Source organism: Sander lucioperca, chromosome 20 (genome assembly GCF_008315115.2).
Source record: "Sander lucioperca isolate FBNREF2018 chromosome 20, SLUC_FBN_1.2, whole genome shotgun sequence".
Classification (NCBI taxonomy): Eukaryota; Metazoa; Chordata; class Actinopteri; order Perciformes; family Percidae; genus Sander; species Sander lucioperca.
The window spans coordinates 15445325-15464635 of record NC_050192.1 but is presented as its reverse complement, the minus strand read 5'-3'; the positions used below and the strand labels follow the sequence as shown (position 1 = coordinate 15464635).

General features: G+C 37.4%; 1 protein-coding gene across 2 annotated transcripts in view; it reads left to right on the top strand.

The window, feature by feature from the left end:
- Nucleotides 1–13450, top strand: part of tafa5a (TAFA chemokine like family member 5a) — a 141123-nt gene extending 127673 nt beyond the window's left edge. For both annotated transcript variants that reach the window (XM_031284882.2, XM_031284883.2), the window contains exons 4-5: nucleotides 6370–6583; nucleotides 12139–13450. In XM_031284882.2, coding sequence (XP_031140742.1) covers nucleotides 6370–6378 — 9 coding nt within the window. In that variant the 3' untranslated portion in view covers nucleotides 6379–6583; nucleotides 12139–13450. The remainder of the gene's footprint in view (nucleotides 1–6369; nucleotides 6584–12138) is intronic.
- Nucleotides 13451–19311: the final 5861 nt, after the last annotated feature.

The following is a 19311-nucleotide window of genomic DNA, read 5'->3' as shown; positions in this document are numbered from 1 at the left end:
GTTTGTTTACTTCCTCGTCACCAGCAATTAGCTTGAATTAGGGACGTTCTTAATGTTAATGATGGCAGCAGATGGGGAGCCACCACTTGTATTCGCTAAGATGCCGCCCATTCATTCAAGTTTGTCCTTCAAACCCTATCTCCAGCTCTCCAAGCAGCCTCCTCTCCACTTCACCTCCAACACACACACACACACACACACACACACACACACACACACACACACACACGCACACCTTCCTACCGCTTTCCATCCTCCCACTGCTTTACAAGAGACTTAAACACTGTTGCTCTGCAGTCTATACTATAGCAATTAAATAGGTTTCAGTTGAGAAACATGTTACACAACACAGCTGCCCTATGTTTGAATGTCAGTGGGTGAACGCTAAGGACCGGTGGGGCATCATTAATGCATCTTCCATGATTTAGTCATCAGCTGACTAACTTGTTTATGCCTCCCTGCTGAAAGACGCATACATGCACCCGAACAAACACGTAGCAGATGCACACACTAAATGCTCAACCCAGATGATATGGTTTGTTATCAGTCAGCTGCTGCCTCTGTGCTCTTACTGTGTTCTGAGTCTCTCAGCGGCCTGACACCAACCTGAATATACCTGGTTGTGAAGACTGAGGTGACAGCCATGACATGTTCCACCTACATTGTAATTTGTTATCTGGGCAGGCAGATAGCCCACACACACGCACACACACACACACACACACACACACACCCATAGGCAACATATAGCTGGATCCATTTGTTATGTTTGACAGATATAAGAGCTAGTGTTGTGTTGGAGGGAGTTGAGTATGCAAATGCGAAGGTCACTGTGCATTGGAAGGCTAATAGATGCGATGCATGCACATTCTTACGTTTTTGTTAACATGCTCTTACTGATGTTTTCAACTATTTGCATATTCAGAGTTATGAATGTTTGTCCCTGCTGTCCTACAAAGGGTGGCCCTGTACGCTTTGGCCTACATACACATTTCATATCCTGCTTAGGACGTCAGTCAATGTACCTCTCATAGGCTTAGACTGACAATATGTAAGACGTGACAGGTATTTCTTGCTTGCTTCATTGGCTACTTTAAGCACGGTGACAGCTAGTCAAATGGCTGGACAGCTATGTGCACTCATCTGTGCCTGTCCGTGTGTGTGTGTGTGTGTGTGTGTGTGTGTGTGTGTGTGTGTGTGTGTGTGTGTGTGTTTAAGCAGCTTTCACTGTCAAGGATTCTAATAACTGGCAACATGCAGACTTGGGGTCATTGTTTAAAATTCTTCTAAACATATTTATTCATGTGATGGAAGAAATGGCCTAATGTGACCGCTCTCTTTAATCTCGGGCAAGTTGAGGAAAGTCTTTTTAGATAGACAACCATGCGTGTAACCTAAAATTGCCCAGAATGCATTAAAGCTTAGGGCCGATTCTCCAAAGCAAAAATTACATAAACCTCTTGTTATCTGCTGACCCAAGGGAGAATGACAGGCAAAAACAAAACACGCAATTTACTCCTTAGCATCCCTTTAGTTAAATTTGAACAAATGGCCCCTTCCCTAAGGCTTTCCAAGGTTAAACCCAAACTGCAGCCGCCCCGATATCGCCAAAGGATGACTGCTGGGCTGTACACAGTCCAGTGAGCATGTCCGACCTGTCTGTCAGGTGTTTGTGCGAAAAACATCAATGCAGACAAACAGACATGTCCCTCTGGGCATTTGACTAAGCCAAGTCAATCTGACTCAGCCCCATAGCCCCATAAAGGGCTATTTTGGATAAATGTCAGGAGGCGGTTTGCGTGTATCGGTCAAATGTTTGAGAGTTTGTTTTTCTCTGTCAAACAGCGGGAGATTGTTGTCCACGGTGACACCGCTGACCTCTTCTCTACATTTAGTCGGCAACACGGCTCTGTACGAGTTGCAAGGCAGATTAGATGTATGCTGTGCGTTTTCCCTCTACCTCTCAGCGGCCACCATTTGATGTGCTTCCGTTTAAAAATAATTTACTCCCATACCTGTTTTCTCTCTGCATGACTCCTCAGTCTTTTTCGCTTTCACTAGCTATCTTTTTTTCCCCCCGTCTATCTCTTGTTCTCCCCTCGTCTCTGTCCCTCTTCTCTCCATGCATTCATCTTAGTCTGACCCTGCATTGGAGAGTACATGTTGATCCTGTCAATAAAAAAAACGCAAATGGATTTTTCTAGGGCCGGCTCCAGAAAAAACGTATGAAGATTGATATGTACATTGCTTATTGGTGACAGTGACGTTTTGAGCAAGGTTTCTTTTATTAGCAGCGCACGTCAACCGCAGCTGAAAAGGACACATATCAAACAGAGGTGCACTTGTGAAGCCGTAGCACATAATTCATTTCAGTATCAAGAGTCTCGCTAATACAGTGACAAGTTTCTCCTCTAAAGGATTGACCTAACAATAAATGGAATTCCTCAGATGAACCATATCAAGTTCTAAGACTATAAATGAGCTCCTTGGGTTCACTTAACTGCATTAATGAAACAATAAAATGCACACGGACACTCAGCTGCACGTCCATTAGTAACCACTTTATTTTATTTTCTTGTTTTACCTGAGTACATAAAAGCGAATGTCTGCCAAAAAGCATGCTTTATGGCAACCCATATGGGCATAAAAATGATAATCACTTACAGAAATACTGGCCGGAGAGATCTGTCAAAACATAACAAATGTTCAAATGTTCTGGCAATTGACGTTTACTAAACCCTCACTAGGCCCCTTTTTCTCTTGTAAAAATTAAGCAAACTCTTTGAAAAAACAAACAATAAAGCATACATCTAACACTGTGTTGCTTATCCAAGTATATCAAATCATCTGTTTCAATTACATTTTTTTTTAAATACTGTACGTACTGCAATACTAGTTCAGTCCCTAGCGTTATATCATACTGTTTATGTAGTCACCATCAACCAGAAGTTGATTTTATAAACTGCTACTGATTTCCAGTGGCAATTCTGCCATATATAATTTATATATATATATATATATATATATAAATATGATATAATATATAATTTTGGAGTGCATACTGGATGTGCCATGCTAGAATGAAAAGCTAGCAAAAGTAACTTAAGGGGGGCAGGGAGAGGAGATCGTCTTTCGGACTGAATGTGAAATCTATTATGAATTATGAATAAAAATGAAAAACAGTGAAAAACAGATTCATGACATCTACCTGCATTTTGCTATGGTGCCCACGCTGCAAAACAATTTGTATTGCAAACAAACTACTGTGTTGTTCTCTAACCTACAGTGCCATAACAATATTCACATGTTGTAATACATGTAAGCGTTTGGGTAGTCACAGCATTCCGGACGACACAATATGCCATGTTCCCTGGAAAGCTCTTTCTCAATGGTAAATCACCAGATAGAGAAACACTTTTACTCAGCAACCAGGGGTTAATTCCCCTTTCCCAATATACTTTCCTCCCTCCATGACACTAAATGCTTTGAATTTACATTTTATCACACAGTTAGCACAGTCAAATGCTGCCTTTCCAAAGCGCTCTCTTTTGGCAAAGCGATATGTAGTCTCAGCACTCATCTCCTATACCTCCTTCTCTCAGTGAAAGGCTTACTGCCGTCTCTCTCCAGAGAGGAGGATGCTCTGCATTGTGCCCTCCACCATTTTAGACTGGCAGATGAAACAGCGCAAGGAGCTATCTCTCTCTGCATGCGCCGACACGGGGAGCTCGGCGAGAAAGAGGCAGAGTGAGTGCGCCATTAGAGGAGAAAACGGAATCACCTCGGGTTATCTGCCGGCTTTTGTGACAGCCCGATAAGACGAACAATTTAAAAAAAAAAAAAATCAACAGAGAGTCAGTGTGAGGGAAGAAATGTGCAGTGTTAGTGAAAGAGAGAGGAAGAGATTTGGGCCAGTCAGACGTATAGCATCGTGAAACTTTTTTTTAGTCAGTTGGTGTGCATCAAGCAGTGGCTCTTGTTGTCTTTCAGTGCTTGTTAAGTCCTTTCAAAAGTTGTTTTTTTTCTCCCACTAAGTTAAAGTTGCACAAACTCAAACAGTCATGATACTTTTTCTCATTGCTGCCATTCTGTTTATATATCATCCAACAGATTACATGCTTTAGCCAATGTTTTCACATGATTAATACACAGCAAAAAGAAGAGCATTTGTTACCCCGAAATTCAGCCAAATACATCCACTTGTCTCGTTGAGTGCTGTACTTGATACAGCACACCATCATTTTCAGACATTAAGACACAGTGATTCGAAATGTAGAAACCGTAAAAATCTAAATGACTAAAGATCCTTAAATTTGTAACTAGGTCTTAATCTTACGTTCCATTAGGTCGGTCCTGATTGGGGTATTTAGGCTTTGAACAGAGTGTTACGAGCAGAAGTGGCAACTCCTGAGAGAAAGACTGTGATTACTGTAATCAAGACTTTCTGAGAGAAAAAGGGAAAGGAATACAGATAAGTAGACATGTTTGAGCGTGAGTATAATGTTTGATACTATGAGCCCATGCATATTTTATACACTCTGGAAGGTACTCTGTGGGAGAGGGTAAGAGTCAACATGCAGACCGTGTGTGTTGCTATGTATATGCATGGCGATAAAGGCAGTTTTCATCCTCACACAAAATTTTTTTTACAAAGGCTGCAGTTTACACATGACAATCCCCCAGGCAGTCTGTGTTTCCCTGTAAGCTTCCACAGTATTTACACATTTATACATCTGCCAGTGACAGCATGTGTTCGGCAGAGTATGAAAAAGCTCTTTTGATTGGGGTTTGTAAACAAGTGCTGAGCCCCACACACACACACACTCACACTGTGCCCCCACCTCCTCTCCCATCACTGCCTTTCTGTTTCTTACTCTCAGTCTGTCTGTGGATCCGGTTCAGGCTGGGCCTGATGGGTTCCCCCAAAGCCCCACCATCACCATGCCCCCCTCTGCGGTTCTGGGTCGGTACCGGCCTTGGTAATTGATCCCTCTGGGCCCTACAGTCACATCCAACAGTGGGTTGAACAGAATCACCACTAAGAAGACAGCTGCTTTGCCACCCCAGACAGACTAAGAGAGAAATGGAGAAAGGGAGAAAGAAAAAGAGACCCTGTTGTAGCTAACCATTAGCTGTGTCTGCCAGCTTCTTTCTAGAGAGAGCCAAGTCAGCACATCATCTCATCTTTTAAAAATACCAAAACCTCCATTTTGGGAAGCTGGGATAGACATTGGGTCTGTTACTAAAGAGAGTGTGACTACAAAAAGAGCGAGAAAATCCACCTTTTTAGGTTCTTAGTAACAGCCTATGAGATTGTGGGATCGATCGGCTAAGTGAGCAGTGTTTCTGAAACCAAAAGCCTTTGCTAGCCAATGAAAGCACTCCTTAGTGTATTACTTTGCCAAGTTTCAGAATTTCAGCAATTTCCATGTGGCCAAAAAAAGGTAATTGATTACGTAAAGCAGAGAGTGCTTGCTGGCTTGTGCTCGCAGTGCAAGCTGCGCCCAGTTAGAAGAGTTGCAGGTTTATTCCAACATGCAGGCAACAACAAATGACAATGTGCACACTCACACACAGGAGTAAATACAGACGGTTGTTGCCCCCTTTGAGTCTACAGCCATGCTAGCAGCATTGTGAGGCTGTACTTGTGGTGCACTGCAGTACTTAATTAATACTAAGCTAAATGTGACATTAGAAGGTTAAGTATCTTAGTTTAGCATGTTGGCATTTGCCAATTATGAACTGAACACAACGTGCAGCTGAGGCTGATGGGAATGTAATTTTGCATATTTTTTTCACCCAAGTATGGCGCTAAAGGAAGAGTCAGGGGATCACAGTCATTAGGATTTCTCATCTGGGAACCATTAATGTATGTATCAAATCCAAAGCGGAGGATGCTGTTGGCACGGCTATAAAACAGAGGTTTGTCATGCTAAACAATAAGTGTATTAGAAAATTACAAATTATTTTTAAAATAATGAATTTTGAATGAATTAATGATTTATTGTATTGCCATTTTATTTCACTTTTATTTGACTTTAACAAGTCAATGGCCATTTTAAAACAAACCACTGGGAAAATTTGCTTCCATATGGGCTACTTTTACACAGAATCAGACCCTGTTTTGCTCCCACACTTCTATATTTGATGTGCACAGAACTGTTTCCTTGCGACACACAAGCACAGCACAGCTCATCGGGTTTGTAGAAAGCCAAGCAGGCACGTTTTCAAGACACTTTAGTGAGGCAAATTGATAATGGTGGTGGTAGTGCTGTGACTGTGTCTAAAAAAAAATTAAAAATAAAACACTGCATCCTCGTTGTGAGCTTGATAACCATACCGCCTTCCCCTCTCCCTCTTTCCCCCCAGGCTCTATGACGCGACAAGAGTCCCCTTCGACACTCTTGCACTATGGAGAGCATTGATGACCCCTTGACAGACAGCCAAAAACCACCTGCCAACACCACTCTACCACCACTACCACCACCATCATCACAACAACTCCACCCAAACCCTGGTCCCGCAAAGGCAGGAAGCAACACAAGCAGTTACAGAGCACCAAGGGCCTCATGGAGGCAGCAAGGTACAACAGAAAGCCCCTTCCCCTTTGTGACTCAAGTTCTTATAATGAAGCTAGTTTTGCACCTGAAAAGTGTTATTCATAGCCAAATGTCTATTTTAAAATACAGTTTTATAATTTAAAAAATACTGAGTGATAGTCATCTTATTCACCTTCACTGCTATATGCAATTTGTCCAGAATCAATTTTTATTATGCTGCGGGGTTGATAAAACTGGGTAAAATGAGTTTCTGAATCTGATGAAAATTATCGCATTATCCTCCAGCTTTAGCAGAACATGCAAACAGGAAGCGCAGACACAAACGCAAGCACAGCACACACATAAATCCAGATACAATTTAAACAACCGTCGGCTTGTTTGATGCCTTAATTTGACTTACTCATTTTTCCATAAGCTCGCCAGGTCCCTGCTGTGCGTTTAACCACAGAAAATCCATGTGTGCTGTAATACCAGTAAAACCCATCGGTTTATTTCCAGCTCATTTTTGCTCTGCTTTATTGGCATGCCTTGTACATTGTCTTTGAAAGTATTGTGTCATATGGCGTCTGTGCACTGAAATAAAACAAGGCGCCAGACAGATATTAATGCATGTCATTGGGAAACAGAGAGTAAGCATGTAGTAAATTTAGTGTACAGTGCAATAAACGGGATGTGGCCAAAGTCATAAAAATGCCCGGTCTCATAGAGTTTCTAAAAACCAGGCTCTTCTCTCGGTCAATACTGTCAGCATTTATGGTCCAATGTTATGATTCGCTTTCGAGATTCAAATCTGATCCAGCTGCTTTTCAGGCCAGACAGTAAGTCTTTAGTAGATTTAAACTATAAATAGACACAGGGTGGACTGCATGCTGTGAACTCAGATCCTCTCACAGTGCATCAAATAAAAGATTATTGTCTATCTACTAACGGAAAAGGCAATCTAAGATTGGATTTAAACATTTGATCCCATAATGTGCTGTACAAAGGAAAACAATACCATATCGCCTGCAATCATTGATGTCGTGCAGTGGCATGCAATACAGTAGCTTAGATTGCATGAACAGATTTAATCTATAAATTACAGTGTATTAAGGGACATGGGGGACCATTTCAAGTTGTTTGTATCTAAAACAAATCAGTGACATTTTCTGTCATTTTCAGTGACTTCTTCCTTTCGGGTAGAAACGCGATGTGAAATCTGTTCTAATGTTCCCTCTTGAGCATTAAAGTTCTGATCATATTGTAGAATGCAGATAGTGAACTGTGTTTGCCTTGATGTTCTAAAGAAATGCAGTATGGAATGGTTGATAATGACATAACACCCCAGATAGCTTTGAACTCTCTCTTAATGTGGAATGGGGCCTCGTGTCTGGAGGCCCGTGCATACATGTTTGTGTATTTTGATCTCAGCGTCTGCTTCAGGCATTATACGACTTCACAGCATATAATTAGCGATTTCCCATCCCTTATTAACCTGTGGATCATTCCTAACCTACAAGTTCTCCTATGAATATTCATCGAGCGGGCTATTGTGCAGCTTCCGTGCTCCGATCCAAACGGAAGCGTGCTCGGCTGCGCGGGGCTTAACATAAAACAGCGAGGGCAGGATCAGGTATTAGAAACAAGTAGTTGATGAGTGGAAAAGACGTTTCCATTAGATGATGTTTCGGCACCGCCTCGCCTTCTTCAGGGTGTAGCAAGGCTTCTGCCGATTGTACAAAATCATCCAATTCAATCATACATCAACATAGTCCTGAGATTCAGCATTATTTACATCTAAAAAGAGTTTGGAAAGGCAACGCAGATCAATTTTCCCTAATGCATGCCCATTCACACGTTCACCGTGGGTCACAGCGCTGTGACATTTTGAAAGGAGTCAGAGAGAGTTCACGCAGAGAGGAAATGTCAAGCCGGGGCCATGTGTTCCGTCGCATTCCCTTTAACTCCCAGGCGGAGAGCAACTCCATATGTATTGTGTATAATTTCCTTTAGCTCCCAACAGATGTGGCTCCATGCACTTGCAAAATGCATATAAAGCCGGCACAAATGCATGCTCATGCTCTCTGCTGTTCCCGGAGACAGGAAGCTCTAAGTACCGCCCCTGAACTCTAATGTTTAATGCTTTCCTTGTCCTCGATAGAATGCTGCTGGGTACATATTAATATGTATTGAGTGGATTGCCTACCAGCTCCAAAACAAGAGAAGATTGCACAAATTGGACATTGACACAGATGGATTCTGTCCCCTTCTGTTACTATGACACCTGCAGCAGTTCTTGTTTGGATAGCCAGACCCCACTGTACTCACAGTTTGTCTGTGTTCAATAGCCAGACGGGCTCTGCTCACATTTCGCTCAACTCTGTATTCCTCTGGCGCAAGAATGTCAAAATATTCTCTTGCTGTTATAAGATATAAAAAATAGAGTAATGTGGCCGTTTCCTGATAAACCCGAGGAAATAATCACCTAGGGACTGTGAATTTTATTCATAGGGCAAATTCATCTCATATTCATCTGACATTCGTTCCTCTTTTTAATAGAAGGCTTGCATTTCCCTGAGATGAGATTTGTGTGTGAGATTTATGGGGAACCATTTGCCACAGTGGGTGTGAGAAAAAGGGAAAGGAACATAGAGAGAATATAACAAAATGACCATGGTAGACACTGACTTACATAAAACAAGACCGTCTCTGTGCCTAGGCGTCTATTTAAATTAATTTGCATTCCATTCCTCTCAACATTTCTTCTAGGGCGGCACAATATATCGTTTTTTTATCGTCATTGCGATACCACCTGGCACAATATACATACCGCGAAAGGCTGCGACATATTGCAGAAGACACTCCCATTTTTTGTGTTAGTTGAAAGAAAATATCAGTAGAAAACTGCACTTTATTGTTTTTTTTAGTGGTGCCTTTTATATTCAGATCAATGTTCAATATGTTCAATAAAATGTTGGAAATGATTTCCTTTCAATTGTTTTAAATTTGACAAGCAATTTGTTGTATTTTTGTAGAATACTGAAAGCAGCAGAAAGGCAAAACTCAGTACCCTTTAATAGTTTATTAATTGCAATTAATATTGTTTTCGCAATATTTACAACGTTATCGCACATTTTCCTCTTATCGTGCAGCCCTAATTTCTACAACAATGTTTCTGAGCAGTGATGCGGCTCCTTGACCATTCGGTGCTGCTGTAATCTCAATGTGCTCACTAGTAGGCATCAAGATAAGGAAGTGTGTTTACACTGGGATTAAACACCTGTTTGGGCTGTGGTCACAGTCGAGCACTTAGCACAGTCATGCCCCTGCTTTAAACTGTTTTACCTCTGGGTCATTTCATGCCCCAGCTCCAACAAAACCATGACATTCTCTATTAAGCCCCGAGCACATTGAGATTTTTATTATTCCCACAGCATCAGACATTGTCATCTGTGATACATGCTAGTTCTCCATCTAACACCTGCCCCTTTCATGCCACTTTGTGAAATCATCAAGAGTTCATTATTATGAATTAAACTTCAGCAGTCTTGTAAGGCATCGGCGCCTCTATCAAGTTGGCTGTGTGACTGGCGGGGGCCAGATGGCGAGGAGGCTTCCAAATTTGTCTTTCTGTTGGTAGATTTATTGTTTCTCAGTCTGTGCAATGCGAGACACACTTTGTCTGAAGCATTCTAAATATTTGACTGACAAAGCACTTGATTTGACAGAGTAATCTGTTGAGTTTTTTTTTTTTTTTTACGATTCTGTATTATGAGTGTAATTAACATCTCCATTTGGTAAGGAAGAATATGTATACACAAGGCTTAATAGCAACACACAGCGTATGCAATGATTCTCCCATTAATAGTAGTTTTTTTTTTTCTTTTAAAAGAATAGTTCAATATTTTGCTTTGAAAGTTGCTCTCTTGCCAAGAGAAAGAATATAAGATTGATACTATTATCAGTCTGTTAAATATGAAGCTATAGCCAGCAAAAAAAATTCAACAAATATACATATTCAAATTGTAAAAAAACAACATGGAACTACCATGCCTGTCTGACTCGTGCATTCTCGCCTGGGCCGCTGCTCCTTACAAAATGTCTAACTGGAGAGGCGACAAGTTTCGGGAACTTCTTTCAGTCAGGGCTGACACCAAAATGACTTTGTTGCTTATCACCAAATAATGAACCCTGCGGTGTGATTCACGTCATGTCTTGCACGCTCTAGAGAGAGGTCTACGGTCTCGGACAATATATTTTTTGGTTTATTTTGTAATGTGTAGGTATGTAGTTCCGTTAAAATACATGTTTATGCTGAAACAAACATACCTATACAACTTGGTATGTCTGTCATATGTGTTTGCCCTCTTGTGGACATAATGTGCAAAAATAGATATTCAAACCTATATGTTTTTTAGAAGGAATATTCAACCGTTATTTTTGCCCAATTTTGCCAACCCTAGAAACAGTTAAAGGCGGCACTTAGTTTTTTTGTACAAAGACTCCAGATTTTATTACCTTAGGACAGAGCCAGTCTAGCTGCTTCACCGTTTCTAAACTAAGGCTAACTGTCATCTGGCTTCATATTTAAAGTGCCCATATTATGAAGAAATCACTTTTTCTGGGATTTGGGGTGTTATTTTGTGTCTCTCGTGCTTCCACACGCATACAAACTTGGAAAAGATACGGGTTTCTGAATGTAACCTGCCTTCAGTCTCCGGGTGAGCTGTTCAAAATCGGCAGGGCTTTTTACGTCACTAGCCGAAACGAGGTGGCTAACCATAGCATGCTAGCTCGTTCTGAATGGCAAAACACTGCTACAACACACTAGTTCACCATAATCTACAAAAGAACTACTTACATGTCCCACGCAAATTTGGAAGTACGCCCTTGTTGTCTCCCGGCTAATCCTGCCTTGTACTACTGAAGTTGTAGAAACAAACAGCTAGATGATGTGATCTAGCTCCAACAAAGATGGGATAGAAGTGCGATGTCTCACTCTGTAACTAAAACAGAGACCTGAACACACAGGGTGAAAAGAGGATCTGCAGCAATGTGCAGTACAACAAAAATATGGTGTTTTTTGAAAATTAAACCATGTAAACCTATTCTGGTACAATCTCAAAATACAATTATGAACCTGAAAATGAGCATAATATGAGCACTTTAACAGACAGACATGAGAGTGGTATCAATTCTTTCATCCAACACTCAGCAAGAAAATTTCCCAAAATGTTGAGAAAATACTTTTTATTTAAAAAAAGAGGAAGAATACTTATGAGAGGAGAGCAGGTGCAATTATTCTATATTATGAGACAAACTTTTCTTCCAAAGTCTTAGGTAAATGACAAATGACTAAACAAGAGATCTACTGAGCTGCTGCATGAAAGATTACAGAACATGAACATGATCATATTATCAAATAAATTGCTCAATATATAGGCAGGAGAAAGAAAATGTCATCATACATTTTTTTTGTTTTTTTTTCATATACACCTTCAGAAATTATTTAATTTCTTTCACAAGCTAAGAAGACTGTGACAATGACTGTGTGCTAAAACAATAATCTCATGTTTGCTGTGTTTTTGTTGATTCACAGGTCTCATAACACAGCCAGAGACGGGAAAACCAGGGAGCGACTGTTTGAAGGAGTAAGCTTTCTCCTGGACACTGGACAACTACTCGCTGTAAAACACTTTCCATTTCCTGTGACTGGCCCCTCCGGATTTGTGACTGCTCCCTCCTGTTATCTGTCGTTGGGTCAAAATGTTGCGTTCACCTCCTCTTCACTATCCTGCTCGTGCCACGGAGGATCGGACACTTTAAAAAATCCCATGAATGGTTTTTGCCACATTGGAAGTACTGTGTTTGAAACGGCTAACTGCTTTGAATAAGGGAATTCCCAACACCTCTCTCCTAGCCTCTAGAGCAGGAATTCCAGAGCAAAGACGGGATCATTACAGACCGGACGCTGTTGCTTCGCCGACCACTTTACGAGGCTGTTAAAAAAAATTAACTGAGCGCTCTCTGCTGTGAATAGGCCTTCTGCTGGAGTAAACCTCCCATATTTTTATAGACCAAAGAGCAAAACAACAAATACGATCATAATGACGGAGTGGACCATGTGGTAAAGACACACAGAGTCTTTGTGAACTTGCCGTTTGTGTCGCCACCGACCAACGACTGCCCCCACAGAGACATGATGCACACGTGGACCGACGTAAACCGAACCTGCCGTCCGGTGGCACATGTACCGTAGTACTTTTAAAACTTTCCAGACATTTTTTTCTCAGACTAAGCCCATCACTGTATTTTGGAACTGGAGATATAGGTACTACATATGTATAACTGTGTATGAAAAAAAATCTGATTTGCATTTTTCAGTAGCTACTGTTGGGAAAGCTTGCAGAGGCATTGTCAAGTTGGTCACGGATCAGGAGCGCAAATCATATCAAAGAGATGATGAATATCTACAGAGTATGAATGCTATTGAGTCTGAAAAGAAGGAGTAAAGAAATGTCATTAAATGTATTTTGAAAGGCCCTAAAAAGTTATATATTTAACAGTTTTATATGTTGTACCTTTGTAGAGAAGCTTATTGGACTTAAAATGTGGTCACAATGGCAGTTTAGTAGGATGTGAACAAATGCTGTTGTTCTCACTACTGCTGGTTCGTAGTCCCAGGTTTTCTGTTCACACCTCAGTAGCTGCTTTCTTTTCATGGTCATCTACAAGTCACTGTCTATTAGAACCATTAATGAAAAGAAGGAAAGTGACACAATTTATTGAGGACTGATCTGCAGCCAACTGAACATTGTAAATCTATGGTAGTCAGTGGAAGCCATTGAAATCTGCTAATTTGCTATGATATTGTATTGTACACGGTGTGGAATACTGACTCATTTCCTCTCTATGGGTTTTGATCTCTTAATTTATTTTTGTGCTTGTGTTTGTTCTCGCACAAATCTGGCCTCTCTCCGACGGCGACGAATACAACAAGGAGAGAAAGAAAGCAGAGGAAGCATTGCAGTATTAGAGTCATTTACATACATTTTCTATCATGAAATATTTTAAGAATAAATTAAATACATAAAAAGAAATGTGCCCTGCAAATTTAGATGGTCTTTGTGTTCAAGGTAATCAAAGGCTTTTTTCTAGTTTTACTTTTAAAGACAAAAAAGTGACAAAGTTACTTTAAGTTCATTTGAATTAACTTAAAATTAACTTAAATTAATTTTAGAAAAATTTTAAAAAAAGTTAATTTAATCTCCATTAAAGTTAAATATTTTGTCATGGGAACAAGATGTCTAAACCCCAATAACTTTTTTCAAACATGAATACATGAGACATAACTGGTGGTCACATAAAACAGAACATAAAAGAATATCATATGTTGTGCGATCTCTATACAACTGGCTCGGACTTGCTAATCTTTTTAACCAGTATACCAAGAATTATTGTTGTTATTTTAACTTCTTGCAAGGAAGCCACCTAAAATTGTATCTATTTTTAGCCTAACATAGTTCAACAAGAGATGACTCAGTTAGGTTGAGTTAACAATCTTTTCGGTATCACAAAATGTGCCTTACCAAACAGCAGAAGAGACCTATGGCTCATCTTTAAAAGGTTACAACGGACGTCAGCCAATCCCAGCACATGATGAAAGACACCTGGACAAAAAGAGTATGCACATTACATATTTCTGTACATGGTATCAATAAAATGTCATCCAAGGTAAGTTACTCTGCCAGAAAAATGTCTCTAGAGGTCTACATCTGCAGTGGTTCCTGATCTAGAAAATCAGAATAGTATGTCGAAAAAAATTAAAAAAGCCATAGTATAGTATTTTCGAAAAAAGTGATTAAAAAAGCCATAGTCTAGTATGTCGAAATAAGCCATATTATAGTATGTTGAAATAAGCCATAGTATAGTATGTCGAAAAAACCCATAGTATATTATGTCAAAAAAAGTAATAATAAAGCCATAGTATAGTATGTCGAAACAGTGATAAAAAAGCCATAGTATAGTAGGTCGAAATAAGCCATATTATAGTATGTTGAAAAAATCCACATATAGTATGTCGAAAAAAGTGAGAAAAAAGCCATAGTATGTCGAAAAAGTGAGAAGAAAGCCATAGTATAGAATGTCGAAAAAGTGAGAAAAAAAAAGCCATAGCATAGTATGTTGAAAAAAGTGATTAAAACGCCATAGTATACTATGTCGAAATAAACCATATTATAGTATGTTGAAAAAAACCATATATAGTATCTCGAAAAAAGCCATAGTATAGTATGTCGGAAAAAATTATGAAAACGCCATAGTATAGCATGTCGAAAAAAAGTGATAATAAAGCCATAGTATAATATGTCGAAAAACGTGATAAAAAAGCTATAGTATATCATATCGAAAAAGATTATTAAAAATGCCATGGTATAGTATGTCAAAAAAGCCATAGTATAGTATGTGGAAAAAAGTGATAAAAAGCCATAGTATAGTACGCCGAAAAAAAAGATAAAAACGGCATAGTATAGTATGTCGAAAAAGATTATAAAAGTGCCATAGCATAATATGTCGAAAAACATTATAAAAATGCCATGGTATAGTATGTCAAAAAAGCCATAGTATAGTATGTCGAAAAAAGTGATAAAAAGCCATAGTATAGTATGTCGATAAAGATTATAAAAACGGCATAGTATAGTATGTCGAAAAAAATGATAAAAACGCCATAGTATAATATGTCGAAAAAGATTATAAAAATGCCATAGTATAGTATGTTGAAAAAAGCCATAGCATAGTATGTTGAAAAAAGTGATTAAAACGCCATAGTATACTATGTCGAAATAAGCCATATTATAGTATGTTGAAAAAAAACATATATAGTATGTCGAAAAAAATTATAAAAACGCCATAGTATAGCATGTCGAAAAAAAGTGATAATAAAGCCATAGTATATATGTCGAAAAACGTGATAAAGAAGCCATAGTATATCATGTCGAAAAAGATTATTAAAAATGCCATGGTATAGTATGTCAAAAAAGCCATAGTATAGTATGTGGAAAAAAGTGATAAAAAGCCATAGTATAGTACGCCGAAAAAAATGATAAAAACGGCATAGTATAGTATGTCGAAAACGATTATAAAAGTGCCATAGCATAATATGTCGAAAAACATAATAAAAATGCCATGGTATAGTATGTCAAAAAAGCCATAGTATAGTATGTCGAAAAAGATTATAAAAACGGCATGTATAGTATGTAGAAAAAAATGATAAAAACGCCATAGCATAATATGTCGAAAAAGATTATAAAAATGCCATAGTATAGTATGTTGAAAAAAGCCATAGTATAGTATGTCGAAAAAAGTGATAAAAATGCCATAGCATGGTATGTCGAAAAACATGATAAAAAAGCCATAGTATAGTATGTCGAAAAAGATTATTAAAATGCCATAGTATAGTATGTCGAAAAAAGTGATAAAAAAAAGCCGTAGCATGGTATGTCGAAAAACATTATAAAAATGCCATGGTATAGTATGTCAAAAAAGCCATAGTATACAATGTCGAAAAAAGTGATAAAAAGCCATAGTATAGTATGTCGAAAAAGATTATAAAAACGGCATAGTATAGTATGTCGAAAAAAATGATAAAAACGCAATAGCATAATATGTCGAAAAAGATTATAAAAATGCCATAGTATAGTATGTTGAAAAAAGCCATAGTATAGTATGTCGAAAAAAATAATAAAAATGCCATAGCATGGTATGTCGAAAAACATGATAAAAAAGCCATAGTATAGTATGTCGAAAAATATTATTAAAATGCCATAGTATAGTATGTCGAAAAAAGTGATAAAGAAAGCCGTAGCATAGTATGTCGAAAAAAGTGATAAAAAAGCCATATTATACTATGTCGAAAAACGTTATGAAAAAGCCATAGTATAGTATGACTAAAAAAGAAATATTATAATATCGAAAAAAAACCATTATAGAATGTCAAAAAAAGGTGATAAAAAAGCCATAGTATAGTATGTCGAAAAAAGTGATAAAAAATCCATAATATAGTATGTCGAGAAGAGACATAGTATAGTATGTTGAAAAAAGTTATAAAAAAGCCATAGTATAGTATGTCGAAAAAAGTGATCAAAAAGCCATAGTCTAGTATGTCGAAATAAGCCATATTATAGTATGTTGAAAAAAGCCATGTATAGTATGTCGAAAAAAGTGATAAAAACCCATAGTATAGTATGTGGAAAAGATTATGTAAACGGCATAGTATAGTATGTCAAAAAAAGCCATAGTATAGAATGTTGAGAAAACTGATAAAAAATCCATAGTATAGTATGTCGAAAAAAGCAATAAAAAAGCCATAGTATAGTATGTCGAAAAAAGTAATAAAAAAGCCATAGTATAGTATGTCGAAAAAGGTGATGATAAAGCCATAGTATAGTATGTCGAAAAAACTGATAATGAAGCCATAGTATAGTATGTCGAAAAAATTGATAAAAACGACATATTATAGTATGTCGAAAAAAGCCATAGTATAGTATGTCGAAAAAAGTGATAAAAACAGCCATAGTATAGTATGTCAAAAGAAGTGATAAAAAAAGCAATAGTATATAGTATGTTAAATAAAGTTATAAAAACGGCATAGTATAGTATGTCGACAAAAGCCATAGTATTGTATGTTGAAAAAAGTGATAAAAGAGCCATATTATTGTATGTCGAAAAAAGCGATGAAAGAGCCATAGTATAGTATGTCGAAAAAAGTGATAATTAAGCCATAGTATAGTATGTCAAAAAAAAGTGATAAAAAAAGCCATAGAATAGTATGTCGAAAAAAGCCAAAGTATAGTATGTTGAAAAAAGTGATAATAAAGCCATAGTATAGTATGTCGGAAAAAGTGATGAAAAGGCCATAGTATAGTATATTGAAAAAAATTATAAAAACAACATAGCACAATGTGTCGAAAAATGCCATAGTATAGTATGTCGAAAAAAGCGATAAAGCCATAGTATAGTATGTCGAAAAAATTTATAAAAACGGCATAGTATAGTATGTCGAAAAAAGTATTAAAAAAAGCCATAGTATAGTACGTCGAAAAAAGCAATAATAGAGCCATAGTATAGTATGTCGAAAAAAGTGATGATAAAGCCATAGAATAGTATGTCGAAAAAATTATTAAAAAAAGCCATAGTATAGTATGTCGAAAAAAGCGATTATAGAGCCATAGTATAGTATGTTGAAAAAAGTGATGATAGAGCCATAGTATAGTATGTCAAAAAAAGCGATAATAGAGCCATAGAATAGTATGTCGAAAAAGTGATAATCAAGCCATAGCATAGTATGTCGAAAAAAGCGATAATAGAGCAATAGAATAGTATGTCGAAAAAGTGATAATCAAGCCATAGCACAGTATGTCGAAAAAAGAGATAATAGAGCCATACTGTAGTATGTCGAAAAAAGTGATAATAAAGCCACAGTATAGTATGTCGAAAGAAGTGATAAAAAGCCATAGTATAGCGGGTCGAAAAAAGCGATAAAGCCATAGTGTAGTATGTCGAAAAAAATTATAAAAACGGCATAGTATAGTATGTCGAAAAAAAGCCATAGTATAATATGTTGAAAAAAGTGATAAAAAAGCCATAGAATTGTATGTCGAAAAAAGTTATAATAAAGCCATAGTATAGTATGTCGAAAAATTCCATAGTATAGTATGTTGAAAAAACTCATAAAAGAGCCATAGTATTGTATGTCGAAAAAAGCGATAAAAGAGCCATAGTATTGTATGTCGAAAGAAGAGAAAAAAAGCCATAGTATAGTATATAGAAAAAAGCCATAGTATAGTATGTCGAAAAAAAGAGATAAAAAAGCCATAGAATAGTATTTCGAAAAAAAGCGATAATAAAGCAATAGTATAGTATGTCGGAAAAAGTGATAAAAAAGCCATAGTATAGTATGTAGAAAAAAGCCATAGTATAGTATGTCGAAAAAAGCCATAGTATAGTGTCGAAAAAAGTGATAAAAAAGCCATAGTATAGTATATTGAAAAAAGTGATAATAAAGCCACAGTATAGTATGTCGAAAAAAGTGATGATAAAGCCATAGTATAGTATGTCGAAAAAAATCATTATAGAATGTCGAATAATAATACTAGTATAGTATGTAGAAAAAAGCCACAGAATAGTATGTCGAAAAAAGCCAAAGTATAGTATGTTGAAAAAAGTGATAATAAAGCCATAGTATACTATGTCGAAAAAAAGCGATAAAGCCATAGTATAGTATGTCGAAAAAAGTGATAAAAAAGCCATAGTATAGTATGTCGACAAAAGCCATAGTATAGTATGTATAAAAAAGCCATATTATAGTATATTGAAAAAAGTGATAATAAAGCCATAGTATAGTGTGTCGACAAAAGTGATAAAAAAGCCATAGTATAGTATGTCGAAAAAAGCGATAAAAGAGCCAGAGTATTGTATGTCGAAAAAAGTGATGATAAAGCCATAGAATAGTATGTCGAAAAAAGTATTAAAAAAAAGCCATAGTATAGTATGTCGAAAAAAGAGATAAAAAAGCCATAGTATAGTATTTCGAAAAAAGTGATAAAAAAGCCAAAGTATAGTATGTTGAAAAAAGTGATAATAAAGCCATAGTATAGTATGTCGGAAAAAATTATATTTACAACATAGCATAATATGTCGAAAAATGCCATAGTATACTATGTCGAAAAAAAGAAATAAAGCCGTAGTATAGTATGTCGAAAAATTTATAAAAAAG